Source organism: Euleptes europaea, chromosome 4, assembly GCF_029931775.1.
Source record: "Euleptes europaea isolate rEulEur1 chromosome 4, rEulEur1.hap1, whole genome shotgun sequence".
NCBI lineage: Eukaryota > Metazoa > Chordata > Lepidosauria > Squamata > Sphaerodactylidae > Euleptes > Euleptes europaea.
In genome coordinates this window covers 115,383,831-115,411,088 of record NC_079315.1, presented here as the reverse complement: position 1 = coordinate 115,411,088, position 27,258 = coordinate 115,383,831, and the positions used below count along the sequence as shown (strand labels likewise).

General features: G+C 46.2%; 1 protein-coding gene across 1 annotated transcript in view; it reads right to left on the bottom strand.

Moving 5' to 3' along the window:
* The window catches only part of EPG5 (ectopic P-granules 5 autophagy tethering factor), an 86,882-nt gene that overhangs the window by 33,191 nt on the left and 26,433 nt on the right, over nt 1-27,258 (bottom strand). The window contains exons 15-31 of the mRNA XM_056849080.1: nt 26,236-26,355; nt 24,680-24,942; nt 20,854-20,994; nt 19,233-19,377; nt 17,175-17,372; nt 15,565-15,675; nt 14,600-14,719; nt 13,568-13,734; nt 11,703-11,930; nt 10,709-10,832; nt 9,274-9,418; nt 8,280-8,451; nt 7,958-8,120; nt 6,707-6,849; nt 5,775-5,931; nt 3,163-3,357; nt 116-329 (exon numbers count right to left, since the gene is read on the bottom strand). Of these exons, the coding sequence (XP_056705058.1) occupies nt 116-329; nt 3,163-3,357; nt 5,775-5,931; nt 6,707-6,849; nt 7,958-8,120; nt 8,280-8,451; nt 9,274-9,418; nt 10,709-10,832; nt 11,703-11,930; nt 13,568-13,734; nt 14,600-14,719; nt 15,565-15,675; nt 17,175-17,372; nt 19,233-19,377; nt 20,854-20,994; nt 24,680-24,942; nt 26,236-26,355 (2,806 nt within the window). The remainder of the gene's footprint in view (nt 1-115; nt 330-3,162; nt 3,358-5,774; nt 5,932-6,706; nt 6,850-7,957; nt 8,121-8,279; nt 8,452-9,273; nt 9,419-10,708; nt 10,833-11,702; nt 11,931-13,567; nt 13,735-14,599; nt 14,720-15,564; nt 15,676-17,174; nt 17,373-19,232; nt 19,378-20,853; nt 20,995-24,679; nt 24,943-26,235; nt 26,356-27,258) is intronic.

The following is a 27,258-nucleotide window of genomic DNA, read 5'->3' as shown; positions in this document are numbered from 1 at the left end:
TACATCAAGAACAGCATCAAAACGCCACTAGAAATATTGCAACTTCATTGCTCAAAAATCCCAGGAACCGCAAGCCACTGGCATAATGGCAGAGCAAAGACATTCAGGAACTTACTTTGCATCAGCAGGCTGAGAAAAGTGCTGTAGTGGTCTGGGAATTGGTACCGGAGAAGGCAGGCCCAATGCTTGCAGAAGAGATTGTAAGGCAGCGAAACGTCCTCCTCGGGCTCAAAGCCGCAGGTCTTGAGCGCCAAGTGGATGGCCTCCAGCAGCCTGGTGCGCTCCGACAGAGCGGGTTTTGAACCCTGCAGCCACTGTGGGAGATCAAACTGCAATGGGAGAAAACAAATAGCATTTGCATAAACAAACTGTGGTTGCTGGGAGTGTTAAGAAGGAGAAGAGTTGGTTTTTATATGCCGACTTTCTCTACCGCTTAAGGAAGAATCAAACCGGCTTACAATCATCTTCCCTTCCCCTCCCCACAACAGACACCCTGTGAGGTAGGTGGGGCTTGGAGAGCTCAATCAGAGCTGTGACTAGCCCAAGGTCACCCAGATGGCTTCATGTGGAGGAGTGAGCCAACAAACCCGGTTCTCCAGATCAGACTCCACCGCTCCGAACCACCGCTCTTAACCACTACACCATGCTGGTTAAAATCAGAAATACTAAGAAAGGATGGGGAAACCCCAAACCAAGCATAGTAGTGCTAAGCACAGTACTCAATTGTACGAATATTCCACATGGGTTTACAAAGATTCCTGCATTTGCAACCCTAGCATATGAAAGAGGGCTACTGCAGCTATACCATCCCTGATTTTTTATCCACAATGAAGAGACTGGGAGTGGGCCATCAGATTTCCTTGCTCCCAGTGGCTCAGTGGAAGAGCCTCTGCTTTGCATGCAGAAGGTCCCAGGTTCAATCCCAGGGAAGGGTAGGCTAGCATTTTCTCAACAACACACTGCGTGCAGTGAGATTTTAACATGAGGGAGCAAATCATATGTTCGAAAGGCACGACCCAGCAACCGCCACGCCAGGCTGCTGATTGCGAAGCTTAGGTCCAATTCGGAAGTGGTTCTTCCCCATCCAGATGTTCCAATATACTCCCCAGAGAGCCCTTCATTCACCTGTGGGCAACTTACAAGCGGTCCCTGGCCCAAAGGCCATCCAGCTGTCCTCAACTAGGGCCAGGGATTTTTCGGCTGTGGCCCTGGCCTGGTGGGACTCTCCGTTGAGACCATGAAAGATCTGGCTCCATTTCATCGGGCCTGCAAGACTGAGATGTTCCACCGGGGCTATAGTTGAGGCCAGCAACGGTTAAATGGTCCATATGGATAACATTGTATGCCGGCCTGGATCATGGGATCCCTGGATCTGTTGTTTACTCTCCAACTAACAGCCCTCCCAGTGTACTGGCCGGGCAGGCGAGCTGGGCTGCTATTGCAGCACAGTGCAGAGTGAGGGAGGGGGTGGCCAGAAGCCAAGGAGGAAACTGAAGCCAGAGGCTTCTGCAGCTGGCAGGCTGCACTAAGCAGTGAAGACAGCAGGGGATGCAAAGTCCGATAAACAATTCCAGAAGTCAGGCCGGGGCTGGTACTTATCAGGGTCGAGGCAGCAGAGTTGTCAATTAGGCAGTCCAAAGTCAGGGTCACTGGCAAGGCAGTCCGGGTCAAAAGCAGGCAAGAAAATACCAAGTGGAGCAGCACTGAGACCACAGATCAGTACATTGCTTCCACACTTTGGTTCCTTCCTCAGTTCCTTAAATCTAGCTGGCTCTCAGAGCGAGGCTGGTCTGGCAATCAATTATTCTCATCGTCCACAGCTGTCATCCCTCGCCTATTCTGAATTCTTGCAGAGCGTCGTCTTTCACTCATTATAGCTCTCAATCTTTTCCTTCTCCGAGATCCTGGGGAAAAATCCTCTCCTTCTGATAGCTGGCTTCCCGATGGGGTCTGTACTTCCTTCACCTGAGTCGGCTCTGTTAATCTAACAGCTGGTTCAGGAGATGTGTCAGCTGCATTCTATGGCGAGACTGCTACTTGTTCTAGTTCATCATCTGAGCTCTCAGAAGCAGGTGAGTCCATGACACCCAGTTACCACATAGAATCATAGAGTTGGAAGGGACCACCAGGGTCATCTAGCCCAACCGCTCGCACAATGTAGGAAATCCACAACTACCTCCTCCCCACACACACCCAGTGACCCCTACTCCATGCCCAGAAGATGGCCAAGATGCCCTCCCTCTCATCATCTGCCTAAGGTCACAGAATCAACATTGCTGACAGATGGCCATCAAGCCTCTGCTTAAAAACCTCCAGGGAAGGAGCGCTCACCACCTCCCGAGGAAGTCTGTTCCACTGAGGAACCGCTCTGTTAGAAAGTTCTTCCTAATGTCTAGGTGGAAACTCTTTTGATTTAATTTCAACCTGTTGGTTCTGGTCCGGCCTTCTGGGGCAACAGAAAATAACTCGGCACCATCCTCTATAGGACAGCCCTTGACGTGGGCTACTGTTAGTTGTTGTGCCCCCGGTTCTTTGTAGGTCATCATTGATTTTAATCCAGGATGCTTATTTTAATGTACCACCTTTCATCGTTTAAATGTAATACATCGAGTTTTGTTGTGGTTTTAACAGTTTTTATTCATAGAATCATAGAAGCATAGAGTTGGAAGGGACCATGCAGGCCATCTAATCCAACCCCCTGATTAATGCCGAATCAGACTAGAGCATCCCTGACAAGTGTTTGTCCAGCCTCTGTCGGTGAAGGGGAGCTGCTAGTGAGCAGGAGCTCACCATTTCCCTAGGTAGCTGATTCCACTGTCGAACAACTCTTACTGTAAAAAAATTTTTCCTAATATCCAGCCAGTACTTTTCTGCCCGTAATTTAAACCCCTTATTGCGAGTCCTGTCTTCTGCTGCCAACAGGAACAGCTCCCTGCCCTCCTCTAAGTGACAGCCCTTCCAATAGGTCAAGAGACCAATCACGTCCCCCCTCACCCTCCTCTTCTCTATCATATCATGCTGTTGTGAGCTGCTCTGAGCCCTGCTAGACAGAGGAGGGTAGGATATAAATATAAACAATCTATCTATTGGGATTGCCGAAAAGAAAGAAATCCAGGCAAACGCAATGCTGCTGCCACCAAAGGGGTGCCGAAGAAGTCTTGCCTTAGTGAGCAGCATGAAAATGACGTCACTGTTGTCGTCACCGAGGAAAGAGACCACTTGCTCATAAAGGTCCACGAACTCCTCCGGGGAAGCGACAGGAGTGAAGTAAGGCGAGAGGAGGGTGCAGAGCCGGCGGTTCTTCAGAATGGTCCGCAGCAGGGGCTGGCATTCCGACTGGCTTCCGGCCAAGAACACCTGGAAAGGGACACAGGGGAGAAAGTGTCTCCTTTGGCAAACGTGCTGTGTAGCTCCCCTGATTCCACTTGACCTTCCCATTCCCTTGTATTTGAACAGCTAAGCAGTAGGTCACATTACGAGAAGGATGCCAAAAAAAGGACTGCCAAAAAAACAAATCAGTGGGTTATAGATCAAATCAAGTCTGAACTGAACCTAGAAGCTAAAATGACTAAATTGAGGCTGTCATACTTTGGTCACATTATGAGAAGACAAAAGTCACTGGAAAAGACAATCATGCTAAGAAAAGTTGAAGGCAGCAGGAAAAGAGGAAGACCCAACAAGAGATGGATCAACTCCATGAAGGAAGCCATGGCCCTCAGTCTGCAAGACCTGAGCAAGACTGTTAAGGATACGACGTTTTGGAGGACATTGATTCATAGGCCATTACCGCACTAGGTATTCCCAGCGATGTATTAAGAGTTAGAAAATGTTATAAAAAACATCGCTTTAAAAGGGTTTTTGGATGCCACGGCTAAAAAATGGTTGGAAGACGTCTTCACAGCTAAAGGGGCCAAACAAAGTGCGAACAGTATTTTTTATAATAGTTTCAAACTCTTAATACATCGGTGGGAATACATGGAGAGTGCGAACAGTATTTTTTATAACATTTCCAAACTCTTGATACATCGCTGGGAATACCTAGTGCGGTAATGGCCATAGGGTCGCCATAGGTAGGAAGTGACTTGACAGCACTTAACACACACACAAACAGTAGGCATCTGCGACTAAAGAAGGGTTGCTTAACCCATGTCCCCCTTATCACAGTGCCTTGTTCCCACGGTCTCCATGGATTTAGGTACTCAGCTGTCCTGCTGACCTGGAGCTAAAGGGTCTCTGCCAGAAATGCCAGCACCTCATGTAGAAGATACTGATTGGAAACCGGTGGTTGTACTCTAGCAGATTAGGCATTTGTGGCCATAACCTCTGGCTTATCTTGGGTTTTAGAAAGAATAAGGGAGAAAATTTAGCGGGAGGGGGAGAACAAGATTATGGAATGTCTGTTGGAGACAGCACAAAAGGGAACCTAATTGCAGAGAAGAGTGGAACCAGGACATTAGACAGACTCATGGAAGCCAGGTCTATCAGTGGCTACTAGCCATGGTTACTCTGAATCCCAGTGCCAAGAGGCAACATCAGGGGAAGGCCTCGGCCTCTATGCCCTGTGCTGGACCCTCCAGGTTGGTCATTGTGTGAGACAGGATGCTGGGCCAGATGGACCACTGGACTGATCCAGCAGAGCTCTTCTTATGGACTTCTTCCATTGCCTGAGACACAGACAGCTGATCTGCATGGTCCTGTCTAGGCAGTGGGTAGGAACAGTTGTTCCGGCATGGATCCCCTCCCTCCACCAGGAGAGAAGGCCAAGCTTCTAGATTCCCATCCAAGCCACCCCTCAAAATCCAAATTTGGATTCTCTAACAGCAATTCTAAGTTCTTGGAAACGGGGTGATGCCCATGGGTGATCTTTTTACTGTTGTGTGGCTGTCACTGTAAACCTCTCTTTGTATAGGATGGAACTGTTCACCACACAGACTGCATTGTAGATTTTTTAAAATTATTATTATTATTTTTTTTTTAAATAAAATCTATTACAGCATTAAAAAGAAACAATACAGTACAAACATCAACCAAAACATATAAGAATATAAAACACAAAACATATAAAACATATAATATTTCGAACAAGCAATCGCTTTGTGATCCAACTCCATCTGATTCTAGACCTTCAAATATATTTTCCATTCTGGAAATTGTAGGACTCCATACTTCTTCTAGATGCTCAATGTTTTTGTCATTTTGGTAATAAGTCAATTGAATCAAGACATAGGTCTCTTTCACTTTATCAAACCAACTAATTAAATCTGGTGAATTTTTTCCTTTCCAACATGGAGCAAAATTTACCCTTGCTATTGTTAACATGTGAAGAAGAAGAAGAGTTGGTTTTTATAAACTGACTTTACCACTTAAGGAAGACTCAAACCGGCTTACAATCACCTTCCCTTCCCCACAACAGACACCCTGTGAGGTAGGTGGGGCTGAGAGAGCTCTAAGAGAGCTGTGACTAGCCCAAGGTCACCCTGCAGGCTTCATGTGTAGGAGTGGGGAAACCAACCCAGTTCACCAGATTAGCCTCCGCTGCTCATGTGGAGGAGTGGGGAATCAAACCCGGTTCTCCAGATCAGAGTCCACCGCTCCAAACCACCACTCTTAACCACTACACCACGCTGTGAAGGAATATATCAAAATATTTCTTGTTGTACAGCTTTTGTGTGTGTGTCTTTTAAAAAGAAATTTCCTAGCCAAGCGGGGGGCCAACAACTCCACGGCCACATTCCTCTGGAACCAGCAGAGGTTTGCCCCCCAAATCCACTTACTTGGCCGAGGATCTCGATGCAGGAGCTGAAGAACTGCCTGGTGGGTGGGTGGCGCTGTGTTTCGTCGCTCACAAAACCCACCACCGCGAAGAACAGACTGATCCCGACTCTGTGGATCCCGGGCACAGGCTGGCGCTTATAGAGGTTGATTAAAGCTCTGTAGAAAAACAGCGGGGGGGGGGGGGAATAGATAAGAACATAAGAAAAGCCACGCTGGATCAGACCAAGGCCCAGCAAGTTCAGCAGTCTCTTCACACAGTGGCCAACCAGGTGCCTCTAGGAAGCCCACAAGAAAGACGACTGCAGCAGCAGCATCCTGCCCATGTTCCACAGCACCTAATATCATAGGCATACTCCTCTAAACTGGAGAGAATAGGTGTGCACCATGGCTTGTATCCATTTTTACTAGTAGCCATGAATACCCCTCTCCTCCATGAATATGTCCACTCCCCTCTTCAAGGCTTCCAAGTTGGCAGCCATCAACACATCCTGGGGCAGGGAGTTCCACGTTAACAGTGTGTTCCATGAAGAAATACTTCCTTTTCTCTGTTTTGAATCTCTCACCCTCCAGCTTCATCAGATGACCCTGTGTTCTGGTATTATGAGAGAGGGAGAAGAGCTTCTCTCTGTCCACGCTCTCCAAACCATGCATCATTTTATAGACCTCTATCATGTCTCCCCTTATCTGCCTTCTTTCCAAGCGAAACAGCCAAAGTGCTTTAACAGTTCCTCATGGGGCAGTTGCTCTAGCCCCTGATCATTTTGGTCGCTCTTTTCGGCACCTTCTCAAGCTCTGCATTTTCCATTTTTTAGGTGTGATGACCAGAACTGGACACAGTATTCCAAGTGTGGTCTCACCATAGTCAAAAAAGGTCCGCCAAGCCCACATCTAACGGCAAGCCCAAAAAAAGCCATGCCCGACAGCCGCTTACGTGATGAAGTTCTCCAAGTGCACGGCGGCCTCCACAACACCTAGAGAAGGGGGCTTCGTGGCTTCCGCCAGCAGCAGCTTCACTTCTTTCTTCAGGGCGTGAAGATGCTGGCCGACGGCTTCGTTTTTATACTTTCCTTCAAACTGGGGGGGGGGGAGAGGAGACGAGTTGCAAACAGAGCTCAAGTGTTTTATTTAGCTGAGTATTTATGAGCTGCTTTTCCCAAGGCCGCTCACAATTAAAAAAACAAAACAAATAACAAAAAACAATAAAACAAAACCAATAAAATAAAACAATAAAACAGAATAATACGAAAAAATAAAACAAAGCAAAAACAAAACTAATAATAAAAAACATAACAACAAAACAAAAAAAACAAAAAAAACTAATAATAATAAAAACAAAAACAATCAAGCCAATAATAATAAAAAACAAATAAAGAACAATAAAACCAACAATAATAAATCAAAACAATTTTAAAACACCAACAACCATCCACCAATGCAAAACACTGGTCACCGGTTCACAAAAGCCCCTCCTAAAGCAAAACAGCCAGACAAACCCTCCTAAATGCTGGCTAGGCCTGACCTCTGCAGGCAGATTACTCCACCAAACTAGGGGCCACTACTAAGAAGTCCTGACTGTGCCCAGGAACATGTTTTTGGCAAATATTATTTCTTATTAGATATAGATCCTTATATTTCTCAAAAAAATGGCACTGGATTGCCTTAGAAGCCAAGAAAACCAGGGCGAAACAAATCACAAAAGGTGGAAAAACTGGATAGAGCCAAATGGGCATACTTCAATTTTTTAACTTTTGTATTCTTTTTAATGATATTGTATATGTTAATTTGCTGTTAAATTGTTTTAGATCTGCTGTTATATTGTTTTAGATTGTAATGGCCTATGGCCTTATACAATAAATTTGACTTTGCCTGCACCCAGGTTTCTTAGAGGCATAATGTGATCTGCAGCATTCACATGCAATCATGTCCCGAGACCCAGAATGAGCCCCTCTGCTTGGGATTTTTAGACCCTTACTCAGAATTCCTACCCTGTCTTCCAAGACAGCTGAACTTTCTTTAAAAGAAAAAAAGAAAAAAGAGCAAGTTCTCTAGTCCTCATTGATGCAAAAAGATGGCAGGAAGGACAGAAGGAAAGGACATTTGTCCTGCTAAATCCTTATAAATGACAGGGGGAGACTACCACCTCCAAAAAGATTTCGGGAGGTGGGGAAATCTCTTTTCTAACCTGAATTGTCACAAGTGCCGCTCCTTGGCAAGGTTTCCCAGAACTGCCCCGACATTCCAGATGAAGTACCACTTGTTCTTCTCTGTTGGTGTAAAGCTTTGGCAAAGTGTCCAGTATCTCACTGTTAAAAGCAACTTGTTGGGATTCTCGGATCACTGCAGTTCTGAAAGATTTAAAAAATAAAATAAGCCATGCGTTTTTACAACAACAAAAAACCACACCCCCAACACGCAATCTCAAACATTTGGAATATTTCCAGCAGTGGACACCAGACATGGGAAGGGGAATCAACTAGATCAGCAAAAAAGGAGCTGCCCCTTACTTGGCATGGTGCTGTAAAATGCTGAGGTTGGCACGAACCAGCTCTTTGGCCTCGTTCGGATTCACTAAGCTGGAGGGAGAAAGCACAGGCACGGGGGCTTTCATCGGCTGGAGGGGGAGAGAGGGCTGGGGCGCGTCGTACTTCTGCAGATTGCTGATGATTCTCTCTTTGGCTGAAAGGGAAGAAAGAGGAAAGATTCGCCTCGATCACTGCCTACTTTGTGGGTGGGTGATATATTTAGAAAAACATGCACTTCAGGAAACTGTGTGTGTTTGTTAACTGTCATCAAGTCACTTCCAACTCCTGCCAACCCTATGAATCAATACCCTCCAAAACATCCTATTGTTAACAGCCTTGCTCAAGTCTTGCAACCAAAGGGCTGTGGCTTCCTTTATTGAGTCAATCCATCTCTTGTTGGGTCTTTCCTGCTGCCCTCGACTTTTCCTAGCATGATTGTCTTTTCCAGTGACTCTTGTCTTTTCATGTGACCAAAGTACGACAGCCTCAGTTTAGTCATTTTCGCCATCGTATTCCCTGTTACTAAGTATAGGTGTGAAAGCTGGACAATGAAGGAAGCTGATAGGAAGAAAGTAGATTCCTTTGAAATATGGTGTTGGAGGAGAGTGCTACAGATACCGTGGTCTGCCAAAAAAACAAATCAGTGGGTTATAGATCAAATCAAGCCTGAACTGACCCTAGAAGCTAAAATGACTAAACTAAGGCTGTCGTATTTTGGTCACATGATGAGAAGACAAGAGTCACTGGAAAAGACAATCATGCTAGGAAAAGTTGAGGGCAGCAGGAAAAGAGGAAGACCCAACAAGAGATGGATTGACTCAATAAAGGAAGCCACGACCCTCAATCTGCAAGATCTGAGCAAGGCTGTTAAAGACAGGACATTTTGGAGGACGTTGATTCATAGGGTTGCCATGAGTCGGAAGTGAGCTGACGGCACTTAACACACACACACCAACTCTTTGAATGCGTGACATACCCGACAAAGGGTCAGTGAAGTCTATTTGCGCCGACAGGGTACTCGGGGCCGCGTGAGATTCCACTCTGACCTGAAGCCAGAAGTTTATCGCTTCCTCGAAGTCGTGCTGAATGCGTTCGATGTTGACAAACTCCATCCATAAGTCCTAAGGCAGGACAGAGAACGAAATATGCAGGAGCAAAACGTTAGTGAAGAGGGAGGATCGCTTGCGGTTTCTTTGAACCCAGGAGGACAGATTCAATCGAACAGCTGCGTCAGGGAATGGTAGTAGCAGAAAAGCAGAGCCTCTAGTGGAATAGTAGGGGAGGGGTTGAGGCTCAGCAGTAGAGCATCTGCTTGGCATGCAGAAGGTCCCAGGTTCAATCCCCAGAATCTTCAATTAAAAGGAACCAGGCAGTAAGTGATGGGAAAGACCTCAGTGGCTCAGTGGTAAAGTATCTGCTTGGCATGCAGAAGGTCCCAGGTTCAATCCCCAGCATCTCCAGTTAAAGGGACCAGGCAGGTAGGTGATGTGAAAGACTTCTGAGACCCCAGAGAGCCGCTGCCGGTCTGAGTAGACAATGCTGACTTCGATAGACCAAGGGTCTGATTCAGTATAAGGCAGGTTCGTGTGAGAAGTCACTAGAGACACACATGAAGCTGCCTTCTCATGAATGAGACCATTGGGTCTATCAGGGTCATCATTGGCTACTGAGACTGACAGCAGCTCTCCAGGGTCTCAGGTAGAGATCCTTCATATCTCCTCCTACCTGATCCTTTTAAGGACGCCAGGGACTGAACCTGGGCCTTTCTGCATGCCAAGCGGTTGCTCTACTGTCATAGAGGGGATGGTGTGGAGTTGTTTTCTGTTGACCCAGGAGGTCGGACTAGAACCAACGGGTTGAAATTAAGATTTTCCGGCTAAACTTCCTTACAGTTCGAGCGGTTCCTCAGTGGAACAGGCATCCTGGGGAGGTGGTGGGCTCTCCTTCTTTGGAGGTTTTTAAGCAGAGGCTAGATGGCCATCTATCAGCAATGCTGATTCTGTGAACTTAGGCAGATCGTGAGAGGGAGGGCAGGAAGGGATGAGTCAGTGTTTGGCTCTTGTGGCCCCTTCATACATACCCAGGGTAATGTGGATTGCTAGTTTGTGGTCAGGAAGCAATCTTCCTCCAGGCCAGATTGGCTGGGGATCCTGGAGGATTTTTTTGGCCATCTTCTGGGCATGGAGTAGGGGTCACTGGGGGTGGGGAGGTAGTTGTGAATTTCCTGCATTGTGCAGGGCATTGGACTAGACGACCCTGGTGGTCCCTTCCAACTCTGTGATTCTACCATGGAGTTTGACATTTAAATTAGCCTCCGAAGCTGTGGGGGAAGGGAGATAAAGGGGCTCAGGGAGACAATAACCATTTGAAATTGTCAGTCTCCTGGCCCTGATGCGGGAGGTCCATCTCACCTGCTGGTTCTGCATGACTTTGGCAAGCCTGTGGGCGTCGTACTGCTTCGGCAAGGAGGGGATATATGTGTCCCCTTTCTGAAAGCTCTCTTCGTCCAGCCACAAAATGCACACGTTAAAAAGCCTACAAGCAAAACGAGAAAGCAAGATTGGCTGCAGGGGCCTGAAAGGGTTTCTCCTTGGCTCTATGAATGTCCAACACCCGGAGCCTGTTAGGCAGAGAAAACAGCTCCCCCACCCCAACACACAATCCTCCTAAGACATGAAAACTTGATCTCTGTGCAATAAATCATAAAACTGGGACAGGACTCCACAAATCATCTAAAGCGGTTTTCAGATGTTCCTAGGGTTCTTTGTACGCTTAAAGGATTCCTTATCAAGACAACCAGAAATGGCTGACAAATTTCTCTGGAAGACACATTCTGCAACGCTGCCCTACCTGCTCCTACAGTCTGCATCGATCTATCCAGCATACTTTTATCCCACTCTTCTTCCAAGGAGATCGGGGTGGCACACATGGTTCTCCTCCATGCTCCCCATTTTATCCTCACAACAACCTTTTAAGGTAGGCTAGGCTGGGAGAAGCGAGTTGCTGAGGACAGATCTGCCCCTCCCAACCCCAGTCTTATCCAGCGCTCTAATCACTACTTCTTCTTGCTCTGCAACGTGGAGACACCTGCAAGTGAATGGTGGTGGTGCTGCTTTAGAAAGGAACTCCCAGTTCACTTCAAGAAATACGAGGACCTAGAAGCCTGGAGCATTGTGTCCAGTTTTGGGCACCCAGCAGGCTTCATGTGGAGGAGTGGGGAATCAAACTCAGTTCTCCAGATTAGAGTCCGCCGCTCTTAACCACTACACCGCGCTGGCTCTCGTAGGGTTTGTTCAATGCAGTTCACTGCAGAGAGACGCTTGCAGAAATACCAAAGGGAAACAGCAGCCTGAGATCTGCTTAGGAAAGGTCCTCTCTCCCCCAAAACCAGTGAGTGTCTGTTACCTGACCAACTCCTTGTGCAGCTCCGGAGAGGTCAGGCGGTCCGGCTTCCTGCACCCTTTCTCCGCAGCGCTTTCACTGCAGTTCGCCGGGCTCGTCGGCCGGAGAACCTTGCTGGCAGCGTGGTGGAAGTCCGCCGCCTCTATCAAGCGCTGCTTGAGGTCGTTTAAGAGGCTAAGCTGAGTAGGGCTTTGGAAAAACCTTTTCCCGATACAGCCGTCTACGGGTAGCCTTAAAGACAGAATCCTGGTCATTTACGAGCCATGCGCAGGGTTTCGCTTAAAGGGGCGGCTGAAAAAAATTAAACACTGCTCTTCCATGTCTTGTAAAATGGTTTCTGGTGCATAACTCCACAGCAGCCGGGACCAGGTGTCTGTCCCCCGCCAGCCCCGGGGAAGTGACTGGACCGGCAGTGCCAGGAAGCAGCAGCCCGGGACATGCCAAGCAAGCGAGAGGAGATGCAAATCTCAAAACGGTGCCAGCAGGCCACTAGCTCTCCTATTTCCAAAGGAAGCACGTCCTTAATTCTAGCTCAGGGCCCCCCAACATGGCGCATGTGGGCACTATGGCACCGCCAACACCTTTCCTAAATTCTGTGCTGCAATATATAAGATCCATCAGACAAAGCTGGGGCTTGATAACTCAATTTAAAATGGAGCATGTTTTATTAATTTGAGGTCTGTTTAAATTATACAAACTGTCTATGAATAGTATATCCTATAGTTTTAGTTACTGCATATTCTCCAGTTTTAATTCTGTAACTGATATTAATGTTTTTAATGGCATTTGCCGTATTAATAAATGAATCTGAACACCTTTCCTAGTGGCCTGCCCAGTGTTTTTACAAAGTGGGCGGGGCCAGGTGGGGCTTCTGATTGACCTTCAGAGATTTAACTGGCTGTATAGATTTTTTTTTTAAAAATGGCAGCCGCTGCCACCACAGCACAAGAATCTTCACTGTGTGACTGAAAGTAAGCTGTGGCAGCCATTTTGTGAGACAGGAATCCCAGATCTCTATTAAGTCCCGGAGAATGCATAGTCTTGAGCAGTTCTCCTACAAAGGGATTCCAAAGGGAGATTAGAAAGAGAATTACAACTATTACAACTATTTTTTTATATATATAAAAGGATACAGAAAAGAAAAGGAGGGAGGGGAAGAAGAATAAAACATATTTCATCCTCCGAGCCCCGGCTAATACTTCTATCTTTCATCCAAAACATTTAAACACCTTAAAACTCACTAAAACATATTCCATCTCCTAAGCCTCAACATGTACTGAACTTGAGAAAATCTGGTACCAAAACATCTATCGTAAGCATTTAAACATCTTAAATCTCACTAAACATTTTCTTGTAATAAATCATTATTTTCTTAACTTGTAAAATAGTTTACTTATCACATGAGTAGTAATCATCGAAAGGTTGCCACTTCAACTCAGGTTCTTCTATTGATTTCATGTTGATCAGGTGTCCAAATTACAACTAATAATGAAGCTCAAGACTATGCATTCTCCGGGACTTAATAGAGATCTGAGGTTCCTGTCTCATTACCAATGCTGATTTCTCCATGCCTAATACCCCTCTGCCTACCACTCCTAATCCAATCATGCCTGCTAATGTAATTTACTTGCTTTTGACATTTACATTGCCACTGTGTGTCTAATTCCCTCGTCTCTACTGAAGAATAGATGGAATCACATTCCAGCTGTATCTGAAGAAGTGAACTGTGGCTCACGAAAGCTCATACCCTGCCAGAAATTCGGTTCGTCTTTAAGGTACTACTGGACTCTTGCTCTTTTCTACTGCTAGTGTTTTATCAAACGCTCTTGGCATTGCCAGTGGAAAGAGCCCCCGAACATCAAACTCACCCATACTGTGGTCCCGGGCGATGAAGATAGAGGAGGAAAAATTTCTGCCAGATGAGCGGCAGGAGGGGGTGATCCTCAGGCGTGGCCAGGGCCTGCTGCGCCCAGCGATATATCAAGAGCCGCTGAAGAGATGGCACGACAGGCAGCTTCAGCTGGGCCTGGGCTTTCTGGAAACAGGAGACCAGGTGTGTTACAGGTGAGGAGCCATGCTGTTCTGCAGCAGAAGAGCAAGATTGGACTCCAGTAGCCCCGAAGAACAGCTGGTTTTTATACTTTGCTTTTTCTCTACCTTCTAACGAGTCTCAAAGCAGCTTACAATCACCTTCCCTCTCTCTCCCCACAACAGACATCTTGTGAGGTAGGTGGGGCTGAGAGAGTTCAGAGAGAACTATGACTAACCCAAGGTCACCCAGCTGGCTTCATGTGGAGGAGTGGGGAAACCAACCCGGTTCACCAGATTAGAGTCCACCACAAACCCGGTTCTCCAGATCAGAGTCCGCTGCTCATGTGGATGAGTGGGGAAATAAACCCAGTTCTCCAGATTAGAGACCACCACTCATGTGGAGGACTGAGGAATCGAACCTGGTTCTCCAGATTAGAGTCTGCCACTCTTAACCACTACACCACACTGGCCAATATGATTTCCAGGGTATAAGCTTGCAAGAATCAACGCTCCCTTCATCAGATACAAGCAGGAATGGGGACCCCGAAGCATCTCTCCCCTGCTCTAATCAGGCTGATTCCATTCTGCATTGTATCTTTGCATCCTTACTCGCTTCTCTGCAACACCTCTCCCACCTTCAGACTGGGATATAGGGGCTCAGGGATCTCCGTTCCTACTTGTACCAGACTAAGGTAGCTTTGACTCTTGAAAGCTCATACCCTGGAAATCTTTCTGATCTTTAAGGCACTACTAGACTCAAATCAAGTTTGTTACGCCACCTTAACAGAGTTGCTTAACAAAGCCTTTTCCACTTCCCTTTTTTTTTTGCCAAGGAGGCTTGATCACAAGGATACACTTTTTTTTTCTACCTTCAGGGCCTGATCAGGAGTCAAAGAGTTGATGACTAACTCCTTCTCCACAACTCGACGAAGCTGGGAATCCTCTTCGAATATGGACTCCATGTTCAAAACGGTCCACGCGAACCAAACCTGTTAAGCAATAAGGAAGAGCTGACCAGTGAGGGAAGAAAAATGAACCAATGTTCTTCAAAAAGTTCCACCTACAACACTTCAAATTAGACCCACAACAGTCCTGCTGGGTCCAGCCAAACAGGATGCTTCAGACCCTTTTTGCTTCTAGGCGCATCAAAGATACCCTACTGAACAAGAAAAGATGGGTAGTAACCACAAAAAGATATCCCAGAACTGGAAAGATGGCAAGATAAGTTGGTGGAATATGCAAAATTATCTAATGGCAAAATTATCTAATTTATTAAGAGGAGAACCAATGGAAGAATTCCAGAAGAAATGGGTGTGTTATTATGAATATGCAAAACTTAAGGGGTAATATAGAAAAGCAGAAGTTAATAGATATCAGTACTTAGATGTATAGTAGTATGTATATTTCAAATGGTACAAGCCAAAAAGATTAGATAACTGATTAATATGAATTAATAATGTAGAAATAGAAAGTGTAGTAAAGCTACATGAGGAGAAGAGGTTTAACCAAGAATAGCTATAATAAATATTGCATAACTTTTAAGTTGATAATGAAGAAGTAACTAAATCAATTAAGATAAAAAAAGCAGATATAATGGCAATGGTTATAGAACAGTATATTAGGTAGACTGGTTTTCCTTTATTGTTATAAAAATGCGGGGTTAATGGAACCCCAAGAAGGGTGGAAAAAAAGACTGTGTGAATGTGAATGTTGGTTGTTGTTTTGTTTGTTTTATAGAATTTTCAATAAAATATGTTGTTGTTGTTTTAAAAAAAAGATGGGTTAGCAACCACTGAGACCGCTCTAGCACATCAACTCTATGGCACTGCCCTACCTCCGCAGAGTTGGCGTTTCCCTCGATGAACGAAGGCGTAACGTTGCCTGCTACAATCCAGCTGACTAAGGAAGACAGCAGCCCCTTATCACAGTGGTAGCCCAAGGCATTCTGGGAGATTTGGATAAGGGGAGAGAGAGGACAGGAGAGAAAACATTGTACGTTACAGATGACAGATGAAGGATACGGTCGATTGGCTGAAAGTTATTTAGGCAGGTTTTTTTCACAGTCCGAAGCCAGAACGGGAAATTCCACACATGAACTTCTAAGGATACTTTCTAAAGCAATGCAGAAAACACTTTTGAGTCCTTAACTTAGAAAGATGAAGGAGAAAAGGGTAGTTTAAGCCAGAAATGTATTGGACATGTTATGAAACAAGGGAAATGTGGTTTAGTGGAAAACGCCGTCAAGTCACAGCTGATGTATGGCGACCCCGTAGGATTTTCAAGGCAAAAGACGTTGGGAGGTGGTTCACCACTGTCTGCCTCCGAGTGGGCTGAGAGAGTTTGGGGAGAACTGTCACTGGCCCAAGGTCACCCAAGCAGGCTTCATGTGGAGGAGCGGGGAATCGAACCCTGTTCTCCAGATTAGAGTCCCTCGCTCTTAATCACTACACTAGCCTGGTTCTCAGCAAAGGAAATAGCCATTTTGAAACACTGTTTCCCAGAAACAGAGCAATGGGCATGCTGCTTCCTGTTCCTGAGAACAAACAGGCTCTTGCGTTAATCTGGTGCCAGATGCGATTTTTGACCAAGAAGAATGGAATCTCGGCTCCCTTTCTTGCTTTGGAGACACATGAAGCTGCCTTATACTGAATCAGAGGATCAGCCAATCAAGGTCAGTATTGTCTACTCAGACTGGCAGCAACTCTCTAGGGTCTCAGGAAGAGATCTTTCATATCGCCGGGTCCTTTTTAATTGGAGATGGCGCCGGGGATTGAACCTGGGACCTAATGCATGCAAAGCAGAGGCTCTACCACTGAGCCACAGCCCCTTCCCCAAGTCTGTACCACTTATGTTCCAGGAAAAAAACGACAGAGATAATATTTTCAAAAATGAATTAAAAATAAAATAAAACTACCCATATCTGAACATGACTAACACAGGTGGCTGAATCATCATCACGGTATGCTGGAAATTCCAAAACCTGCTGACCTGATGTATCGGCCAGCACAGGAAGCCCTGACTTTTTGAGCCTGTGAGCTCTTTCGGAATTTGGACACAGGGCGTTGGGCGCAGATACAATATGGCTGCCGAAGGAGGTGGATCCAACCACAAAAATGGTTGTGGCAGGAGGCGGAGCCCCCCCCCCACACACACACACAGGGGAAACCAAAGCACAGGGGCGAAGAGGGGTAATTGTTTAAAAATATGCCAGGAAAGTGGAATGAGAGAGAGAGTGAAACTAACACTGGGGGCAGCTGCTGCTGAAACATTATTTTAATCTCCAGTGGCCAATCAGAAGCCCTGCTAGGCAAGAGCCCTACGTGGCCCCCACCCACTTCTAAAAAGACTTGATGGGCACCAGGAAAGGTGTCGGTTGGTACCATGCTGGGGACCCTGATTCAATACCCACCAGTGAGAAAGGGAGGCGCCCCCCCCCCCCAATACCTTGTGCTGCTGGTAAAGCAGCTTCTGGACGCAGTCCTCTTGGTTAAACTGGAACGCTGCCTGGCACAGATGATCCATCAGGCACAGCGTGGCTCTCTCCTTGTGCCAGGCCGGTTGGCTGGTGAGGACCTGAACCCAGAACTCCAGCACAGCGGCCGGCCCCACTCCGTTAGGATGGCTGCTTTTGAAGACTTGACTCTGTCATGGCAAATAGTGGAATAAACCATGAATGAACTAAGAATATGAGAAGGGCCCTGTCTGGGTCAGATCAAGAATAAAACATTTCCCAGCATCCTGTCCCCAAGAAATGCTACCGGCTGGGACCGCAAGTGAGGATAAAAGCAGAAGCCCTCCCCTGGAGTTTCAGAACTAGCATCACGTGAATACATAAAACTGCCTTATACTGAAGCAGACCCTTGGTCCATCAAGGTCAGTACTGTCTGCTCTGACTGGCAGCGGCTCTCGGGCAGAAGCCTTCCATATCACCTGCTACCTGATGCTTTTACCTGGAGATGTCAGGGGTTGAACCTGGGACCTTCTGCATGCCAAGCAGCTGCTCTACCACCGAGCCATGGCCCCTCCCTCATGCACATGAAACTGCCTTATACCGAGTAAGACTGTTGGTCCATCAAGGTCAGTATTGCCCACTCAGACTGGCAGCGGCTCTCTAGGGTCTCAGGCAGGGGTTTTTCACATCACCTCCTAGCTTTTAACTGGAGATGCCAGGGATTGAACCAGGGACCTTCTGCATGCCAAAGCAGATGCTCTACCGCTGAGCCACGGCCCTTCATACAATTCCAGCAGCCAGCCCCAGGAAACAATTTGGCCACAGCATCTTGGGGCCATCACGGCTTCTGAACCATTTTCCAGGGCAGCCCTCCATGGAGTCTGGGTGAGGTGTATGGATAGCCAACTTGGTCCAAATCCGTCATACATTGACATCACGTTTCAAAATCGGGGTTTTGCATACTCTTGTCTCATTGGTCAGTTTTTCTCTTATTGGGCACAGAACCTTTTACTTCACCCAAGGGGAGGAGTTCATGAGATTCATGGGTGTGGCCTCTCGGCAGGAGGTGTAATCTATGTTTATGGATCGCTAAAAGATGGGCTGAGGTTCTTGTTTCTCATCAAACTCTTTGATCCGAGGGAACGTGCAGCTGAACTTCATTAGCAAATGTTGTGAACAAAGGCAGCCTGAGACTTGCACAAATATGAAGTGAACTTGACTGGATTTAGTGGGGGGGGGGAGGGAAATTGCTTCCTACACCTCCACCTTCAGAGGTGAGGCAGGAGGCAACTAGAGACAGGGCTTTTTCAGTGGTAGCACCTTGCCTTTGGAACATTCTTTCCCCTTGAAGCTCACCTGGCACCTTCTGGTTAGGTGACAAGCTAAAAACACATCTTTTTACTCAGGCTTTTAATTAGGGAAGGAGCACCACGGAGCAGAGTGGTAAGCTGCAGTTCTGCAGTCAAAAAGCTCTACTCTTGACCTGAGTCTGATCCTGATGGAAGTCGGTTTTAGGTAGCCGGCTCAAGGTGGACTCAGCCTTTGATCCTTCTGAGGTCGGTAAAATTAGTACCAGGCTTGCTGGGGGTAAAGTGTAGACGAAGGCAATGGCAAACCAATATGTAAACTAAGTATGCCTAGTAAACGTTGGGATGTGACGTCACCCCATGGATCAGTAATGACCTGCTTGCACAGGGGACTACCTTTATCTTTTTAAATTAGGGGTTTAATGGTCTGCTTTGTTTTATGTACAGTTTTTATGCTGCTGATATCTAATGGCCAGCTGCCTTTTTAATTGTCAGGTGTCTTATATTGTGGTTGTAAATTCTAAATCCTGCCTTGAGCACGACTCTGAAGAAGGGTCACAGAAATATTCTGAATCAATTTTTAAAATACTGCAAACGTCTGAGCTTGACGAGGCAATGCAATTCCTAACACAAAATTATTTGCTGACCTAGTTTGGCCGCAGTGGACATTTCGGTAGCCTGCTCCGCCCCCAGCCCTGAAGGGCTACTCCCCATCAGGTATCACGCACACCTTAGACTCCTCACCTGGATCATGCTGTTGAGCAACTTAATGTTTTCACCGTAGCTCGTCCCCGTCAAATGCTGGGCCACCGTGCGGGTAACCTGCTGGGTCATCCCTTGGGGAACGCCGCTATCCAGCTGAAGAAACTGGTGGAGGTACGACAAAAACCTAGGAGAGCCACAAACAGAAAGGAAGAAGGAGGAGTTGGTTTTTACATGCCGATTTTCTTTACCTTTTAAGGAGAAATAAAACCGGCTTACAATCACCTTCCCTTCCCCTCCCCACAACAGACACCCTGTGAGGTAGGTGGGGCTGAGAGAGTGTGACTGGCCCAAGGTCACCCAGCTGGCTTCGTGTGTAGGAGTGGAGAAACCAACCCGGTTCTCCAGATTAGTGTCCACTGCTCATGTGGAGGAGTGGGGAATCAAACCCGGTTCTCCAAATCGCTCTTAACTACTGCACCACACTGGCTCTCGATGAAAATCACGCAACGCAGCGTCCGACACAGGTTTTGATGGACTTTCAATCAAATTACAGAGGATTGTTTCGGAGCATTAAGCAGAGACCAGGTTGCCTGAGAAACGCTAGCTGCAGAAGTCTTGAGGCAGGAGTTTGAAAGTCACAACAGAAAGATCTGCCTGGCCAACTGAGCAAAGACCTAGCATCAATCTCCCGGTATTTATGGATGGCTTGGCCAAACAAGAGGCTTCCTCCTGCCAGCCTATCAAAGAAGCTAACATAGGAGATTTCTTTCTTGGCAGGACCTGAGGAAAGATCCCAATCCTCAGCATATATGCTTCTTCTAGACCTCTCTCTTCAGCGAGATTCTTCTGTCCTCTTCTGTTGCCATCTTCGGCCATCAGGAGAAGACTTTTTCGTTTCGTTTGACATTCCCTCGATGACCCTTCCTTCCTCCACAATCTTTTAATTGCTGTTCTTATGACTTTGTATGTACTTTAAGCTCTGGTTTTAATTGTGTTAATGATGTGGGGATTGGGGGGGATTGGTTTTAAAATGTGATTTTGATATGTGGGTTTTAATTTGTTTCGTTAGCTGCCTCGGTGGCCCTTGTGAGGGCAGAAAGGCAGGGCAGAAATTTTGTTAAAGAAAGAAATTAATTTTTTTAAAAATCAAACATCCCCTAACACAGACTACATTTTAAAGCCAGCCATCAATTTTACCTCACAGTCCGGCTGTGAAGGAGCCCCGTGATGCAGAGTGGGAAGCTGCAGTACTGTAGACCAAGCTCTGTTCACGACATGAGTTCGATCCCGGCAGAAGTCGGTTTCAGGTAGCCAGATCAAGGTTGACTCGGCCTTCCAACCTTCTGAGGTTGGTAAAATGAGTACCCAGCTTGCTGGGGGTAAAGTGCAGACGACCGGGGAAGGCAATGGCAAACTACCCCATAAACAAGTCTGCCTAGTAAATGTTGTGATGCGGTGTCACCCCAAGGGTCAGTATTGACCTGGTGCTTGCACAGGGGACTACCTTTACCTTTTTTTTACCTGGCTGTGAAGTTAAAATAGGATCAATGCCATGTATCCCGATCTCTTTTGAAGGAAGGTGGGATATCACCATGAGGCACAGAGAGTTCAACCCGACCCTGGTGACACACTATCATTTCGGGGACAAATTCTGACTTACTGTTCGTTCTTCAGCAGGTAAAACTGGCAAGGATAGAAGAGGGGCAAGACTTTATCTAGCACGTGAACAACAGTTCTCAGATGCCGTGACTGCACCAGGACGCCCAGGAGAGGGATCCCTTCAGCACAGAACTTTTCGATGCTGTCAAAACAAAACGACAGAGAGAGAGAGAGAGAGAGAGAGAGAGAGAGAGAGAAATTAAAGAACATGTTTAACAAATCAGACAAGACAATAAAGCATTAAAAGATTCTGCCACGACCTACAAGAGCAACCTGGTGATTCAAGGCCCTTCAAGATCCATTAATATTCCTCTTGATACATTATACTGAAAATGTGCCAAAAGGGGGGGCATTTAAATATTTCATGAACCCTGGATCGTTCCCTTTCTCCTATCAGAGGTAGATAGTGAGAAAATCCATCAGGTCGCCAAATATTTAACCCAGGTAATGGTCTCAAAACTATCCCGGTAAATGACACTGGCATGTAGCCTAAGAAATTTTGTTGAACATGTATAAATTTATTATAAGCTTTTTACATTTCATGTATTTTTATACATTCTAGGCATCTATGTGTCTTCTAGGCATCTATATGCTTATGACTTTGTTGTTAATGAGCAATAAACGATTTGATTTAAATATTTCAGGTTGGATGATAATAGTAGGTGAACTAATTTTTTTTATGTTTGGGAAGTATTTTCAGAAATACATAATAGTAATTTCCATTGCAAATTGGTTCTTGTAGGTTATCCGGGCTGTGTAACCGTGGTCTTGGAATTTTCTTTCCTGACGTTTCGCCAGCAACTGTGGCAGGCATCTTCAGAGTAGTAACACTGAAGGACAGTGTCTCTCAGTGTCAAGGGTGTAGGAAGAGTAATATATAGTCAGAAAGGGGTTGGGTTTGAGCTGAGTATTGTCCTGCAAAAGTATTGTCCTGTAAGTATCAAGATAATGTGCTAATGAGGGTATGGTATGTTTATATGGAACCATTGTATCCTGAAGTGATCTGTTAATGTGTGTAATCCAAAACTAATCTGTATGGCTATTGTTGAATGTTGTCTTTGTCTGGAGGTTTTTCAGGGCAGGAAGCCAAGCCTTATTCATTCTTAAACTCTCCTCTTTTCTGTTAAAGTTGTGCTGATGTTTATGAATTTCAATGGCTTCTCTGTGCAATCTGACAAAATAGTTGGTAGAATTGTCCAGTCTTTCAGTGTCTTGGAATAAGACCCTGTGTCCTGTTTGTGTCAGTCCATGTTCAGCCACTGCTGATTTCTCAGGTTGGCCAAGTCTGCAGTATCTTTCATGTTCTTTTATCCTTGTTTGTATGCTGCGTTTTGTGGTCCCGATGTAAACTTCTCCACAGCTGCAAGGTATACGATATACTCCTGCAGAGGTGAGGGGGTCTCTTTTGTCTTTTGCTGATCGTAGCATTTGTTGTATTTTCTTGGTGGGTTTAAACACTGTTTGTAGGTTATGTTTTTTCAAAAGTTTCTCCATCCTATCAGTGACTCCTTTAATAAATGGCAAGAATACCTTTCCTATGGGAGACTGTTTTTCTTGAGTTTTCTGATTTTTGTTTGGTTCAATGGCCCTTCTGATTTCATTCTTGGAGTAGCCGTTTGCTAGCAGTGCGTGATTTAGATGGTTAGTTTCTTCCTTGAGAAACTGTGGTTCACAGATCCGTCTTGCACGGTCCATTAATGTTTTGATTATTCCTCTTTTCTGTCGGGGGTGGTGGTTGGAGTTTTTGTGTAAGTAGCGATCTGTGTGAGTTGGTTTCCGGTAGACCTTGTGACCTAACTGAAGGTTTGATTTACGGATGACAAGGGTATCAAGAAATGGGAGTTTACCCTCAATTTCCTTTTCCATGGTAAACTGAATGTTTGGATGGATATTATTAAGATGGTTTAGAAAGTCCATTAATTTTTCTTCACCATGGCTCCAAATGGTAAATGTATCATCTACGAACCTGAACCAGACTGTAGGTTTGTAAGGTGCTGATTCTAATGCTGTCTTTTCAAAATATTCCATGTAAAAGTTTGCTATTACTGGACTGAGTGGACTTCCCATAGCTACTCCATCAATCTGTTCATAAAATTCTTGATCCCATAGGATAACCTACAAACAGTGTTTAAACCCACCAAGAAAATACAACAAATGCTACGATCAGCAAAAGACAAAAGAGACCCCCTCACCTCTGCAGGAGTATATCGTATACCTTGCAGCTGTGGAGAAGTTTACATCGGGACCACAAAACGCAGCATACAAACAAGGATAAAAGAACATGAAAGATACTGCAGACTTGGCCAACCTGAGAAATCAGCAGTGGCTGAACATGGACTGACACAAACAGGACACAGGGTCTTATTCCAAGACACTGAAAGACTGGACAATTCTACCAACTATTTTGTCAGATTGCACAGAGAAGCCATTGAAATTCATAAACATCAGCACAACTTTAACAGAAAAGAGGAGAGTTTAAGAATGAATAAGGCTTGGCTTCCTGCCCTGAAAAACCTCCAGACAAAGACAACATTCAACAATAGCCATACAGATTAGTTTTGGATTACACACATTAACAGATCACTTCAGGATACAATGGTTCCATATAAACATACCATACCCTCATTAGCACATTATCTTGATACTTACAGGACAATACTTTTGCAGGACAATACTCAGCTCAAACCCAACCCCTTTCTGACTATATATTACTCTTCCTACACCCTTGACACTGAGAGACACTGTCCTTCAGTGTTACTACTCTGAAGATGCCTGCCACAGTTGCTGGCGAAACGTCAGGAAAGAAAATTCCAAGACCACGGTTACACAGCCCGGATAACCTACAAGAACCAATGAACTCTGACCGTGAAAGCCTTCGACAATATCCATTGCAAATATTTCTTATCTATTTCATTTTATCGTAATTCACTAAGTAATATTGTCTAACGTTATTAGCGGGTTTATAAGGCATAGTACAGAGTATTTTGCGATGTATGTTAAGATTCTTAGGATAATTACCATGGAATGCCCATTATTATTTCACTATTTACAGTTCACGATTGCTACTTTTTTAATTGGCTATTATTCATTTATTATACTTTTTTCCCTTTCTTTGTCTTTTGATGTAATTGCCGCTGTTGTCATGACACGGTCTTTAAACTTTTCTTTTTTCTGTTATGTTCATATTTATAAAAAAATAATTTGTATATATTTTTAAAAGGCCCTCCAAGACCATCACTGGCCCTACTAAAGCCTCCGGATAACTTGGGAGATGTTCTGAGGACAAGGAAAGGGAGTATTTGGTGCCTTCTAGCCTGGAAAGAGAACAGGGCATTTGCTGAAGGATCCATGCTTGGGAATGATGAGAGCCAAAGGTCGGACCAGAACCAACGGGTTGAAATTAAATCAAAAAAGTTTCCATCTAAACATTAGGAAGAATCTTACAACAGTTCGAGCAGTTCCTCAGTGGAACAGGCTTCCTTGGGAGGTGACGGGCTCTCCTTCCTTGGAGGTTTTTAAGAAGAGGTTAGGCGGCCATTTGTCAGCAAGCTGATTCTGTGAACTTAGGCAGATCATGAGAGGAAGGGCAGGAAGGGTTGTGTCAGTGCTTGGCTCTTGTGGCTCTTTTTTACATGGCCAAGGAAATGTTGATTGCCACTTTGAAGTCAGGGAGCAATTTTCCTTCCAACTCAGTGATTCTAAGAGCCAATCCGATGTAACGGAAGGCCAGACGACTTTGCCAGGACAGTGACAAGCTCCAAACATCTATCAGACACTGCAAGAAGCATCTTAGAAACTTATGGAAGACAAGGCTTCCCTTCGCTTACCTGTGTCCCACAGTTGTCATGGCCAGCGCCAGATAACAGCCAATGGGGAGACCCGCTCTGACGGCCTTCAGCAGCGGGTGTAGCGCAGGCGATTCCGCCAGCTCAGGCACCGGCCGGGAGACGGGAACCACAGGCCAGCCTTGCTGTTGCATGCCGTGATCGTTGGCGTGCAGTTTTAACCTCAGCGCCAGCCCCCACGCCCATTGGTTGAAGGAGGTTTCAGGCGTCTCTCCGTACCGAATGACGCTGGTCAGGTAGGAGACCTGGAAGAAGAAGAAAAAGGTTTGGTTTTTTATATGCCGACTTTCTCTACCACTTAAGGGAGACTCAAACCGGCTTAAATCACCTTCCCTTCCCCTCCCCACAACAGACACCCTGTGAGGTGGGTGGGGCTGAGAGAGTGTGACTAGTCCAAGGTCACCCAGCTGGCTTCGTGTGTAGGAGTGGGGGAAACAAATCCAGTTCACCAGATTAGAGAAGAAGAAGAGTTGGTTTTTATATGCCGACTTTCTCTACCGCTTAAGGAAGAATCAAACCGGCTTACAATCACCTTCCCTTCCCCTCCCCACAACAGACATCCTGTGAGGTAGGTGGGACTGAGAGAGCTCTAAGAGAGATGTGGCTAGCCCGAGGTCACCCTGCTGGCCTTATGTGTAGGAGTGGAGAAACCAACCCAGTTCACAAGATTAGAGTCCACCACTCATGTGCAGGAGTGGGGGAATCAAACCCGGTTCTCCTGATCAGACTCCACCGCCCCAAACCACTGCTCTTAACCTCTACACCCCGCTGGCCTCTATTGTGGCCAAGTACACTGGGACTCCCACTGGCTGAGAACTTCCAAGGCTTGTTCTTGCTTGCCCTCATGCCTGAACTCGGCTAGAGGCTAGGGCAGGGGTCCCCAACATGGTGCTCGTGGGCACCACGGTGTTTTGTCATGTTTTACAAAGTGGACAGGACCGGGTGGGACCTGTGCCCAGGAAGGCTTCTGAAGGGCCACTGGGGTTCTATACTGCCTGAGCCGATTTTTCAAAAGTTGCTTCAGGAGCAGCTGCCACCACAGCAAAAGGATCCTCAATGTATGACTGAAAGTAAGCTGTGTCTCTACAAGAAAAATACTTTTATTAAAGAATCTGTTTCAAAAGGCATCCGGTTAAACACAGCTTTTGCCTGAAATGTTGAAGAATTAGTTATGCATAACCTCACTAACCAACATCGGCTCTGCCTACTGCAGCAGCCATTTTATATTTGTGCTCACTACCCTGACTCTGAATTCGCGAGGTGCCCGCAGGCTCAGGAAGGTTGGGGTCCCCAGACTAGGGGATGCCCCCCCTCCCCAAGAGTTTTCTTGACAGACCCTGCAGGCCAGAAGCTACTGAAATCAATTCCCATCCCAGCGTGGATTTGCACCAAACCCTTCAATGCGGACAAACCTTTAGAGGAAAAACTGCAGCAACGTTCACGTACTCTTGCTAGGAAGGCTATTCAAGGTATTCAGGGGAATCCCGGCGCGCATAATATCCTCACCCACAGCAAACGCTCCAAGAAAAGGGGCCAACCTGCTTGATGCTTTCGGAGATCAATCCGCTGTACGGTTTCTGAGGAAGATACTTCTGATAGGCTTCCAAGACAGCCAGAGCAACTTCTGCATGGACGGCTGGGTCGAGGTGAAGGCAACCCTGTAAAGAGAAGAATGAGCTTAATTCTCAAAAACAAATTGGTTAGTGCTGGAGAGACCTGGGTTCAAATCATGACTCTACAATGGAGCTCACGGAGCAACTGCGGCGGGGCAGCCACCACATGGCTCCCTAATACGTTATCGCTCAGCTGCTCAGGCAAGTAAGTGGAAATGAGAGTAACAGCCACAGCTGTGTCTTTGCTCACGCTTCCAGCGTGGTGGTAAGAACTGGGTACCCGTGGGACCTCATTCCCACGGCCACCCACAGCGGAAAGCAAACAAGTAAGTTTTGGCTCTGGCTCTCTGAGCAAGTGAGCGGAAAGCATTCAGGAGAGGATCATAGAATCATAGAGTTGGAAGGGACCACCAGGGTCATCTAGTCCAACCTCCAGCCCAATGCAGGAAATTAACAACTACCTCCCCCACACACACCCAGTGACCCCTACTCCATGCCCAGATGATGGCCAAGGTGCCCTCCCTCTCATCATCTGCTTAAGGTCACAGAATCAGCATTGCTGACAGATGGCCATCTGGCCTCTGCTTAAAAACCTCCAGGGAAGGAGAGCTTACCACCTCCCGAGGAAGCAGGCTCCACTGAGGAACAGCTCTCACTGTTAAAACTTCTTCCTAAAGTCTAGACGGAAACTCTTTTGATTTAATTTCAACCCGTTGGTTCTGGTCCAACCTTCTGGGGCAACAGAAAACAACTCGGCACCATCCTCTATATGTCAGCCCTTCAAGTACTTGAACATGGTTATCATATCCCCTCTCAGTCTTCTCCTCTTCAGGCTAAACATACCCAGCTCCTTCAACCTTTCCTCATGGGACTTGGTCTCCAGACCCCTCATCATCTTGGTTGCCCTCCTCTGGACACGTTCCAGCTTCTTTACAGACCCCACCCCCC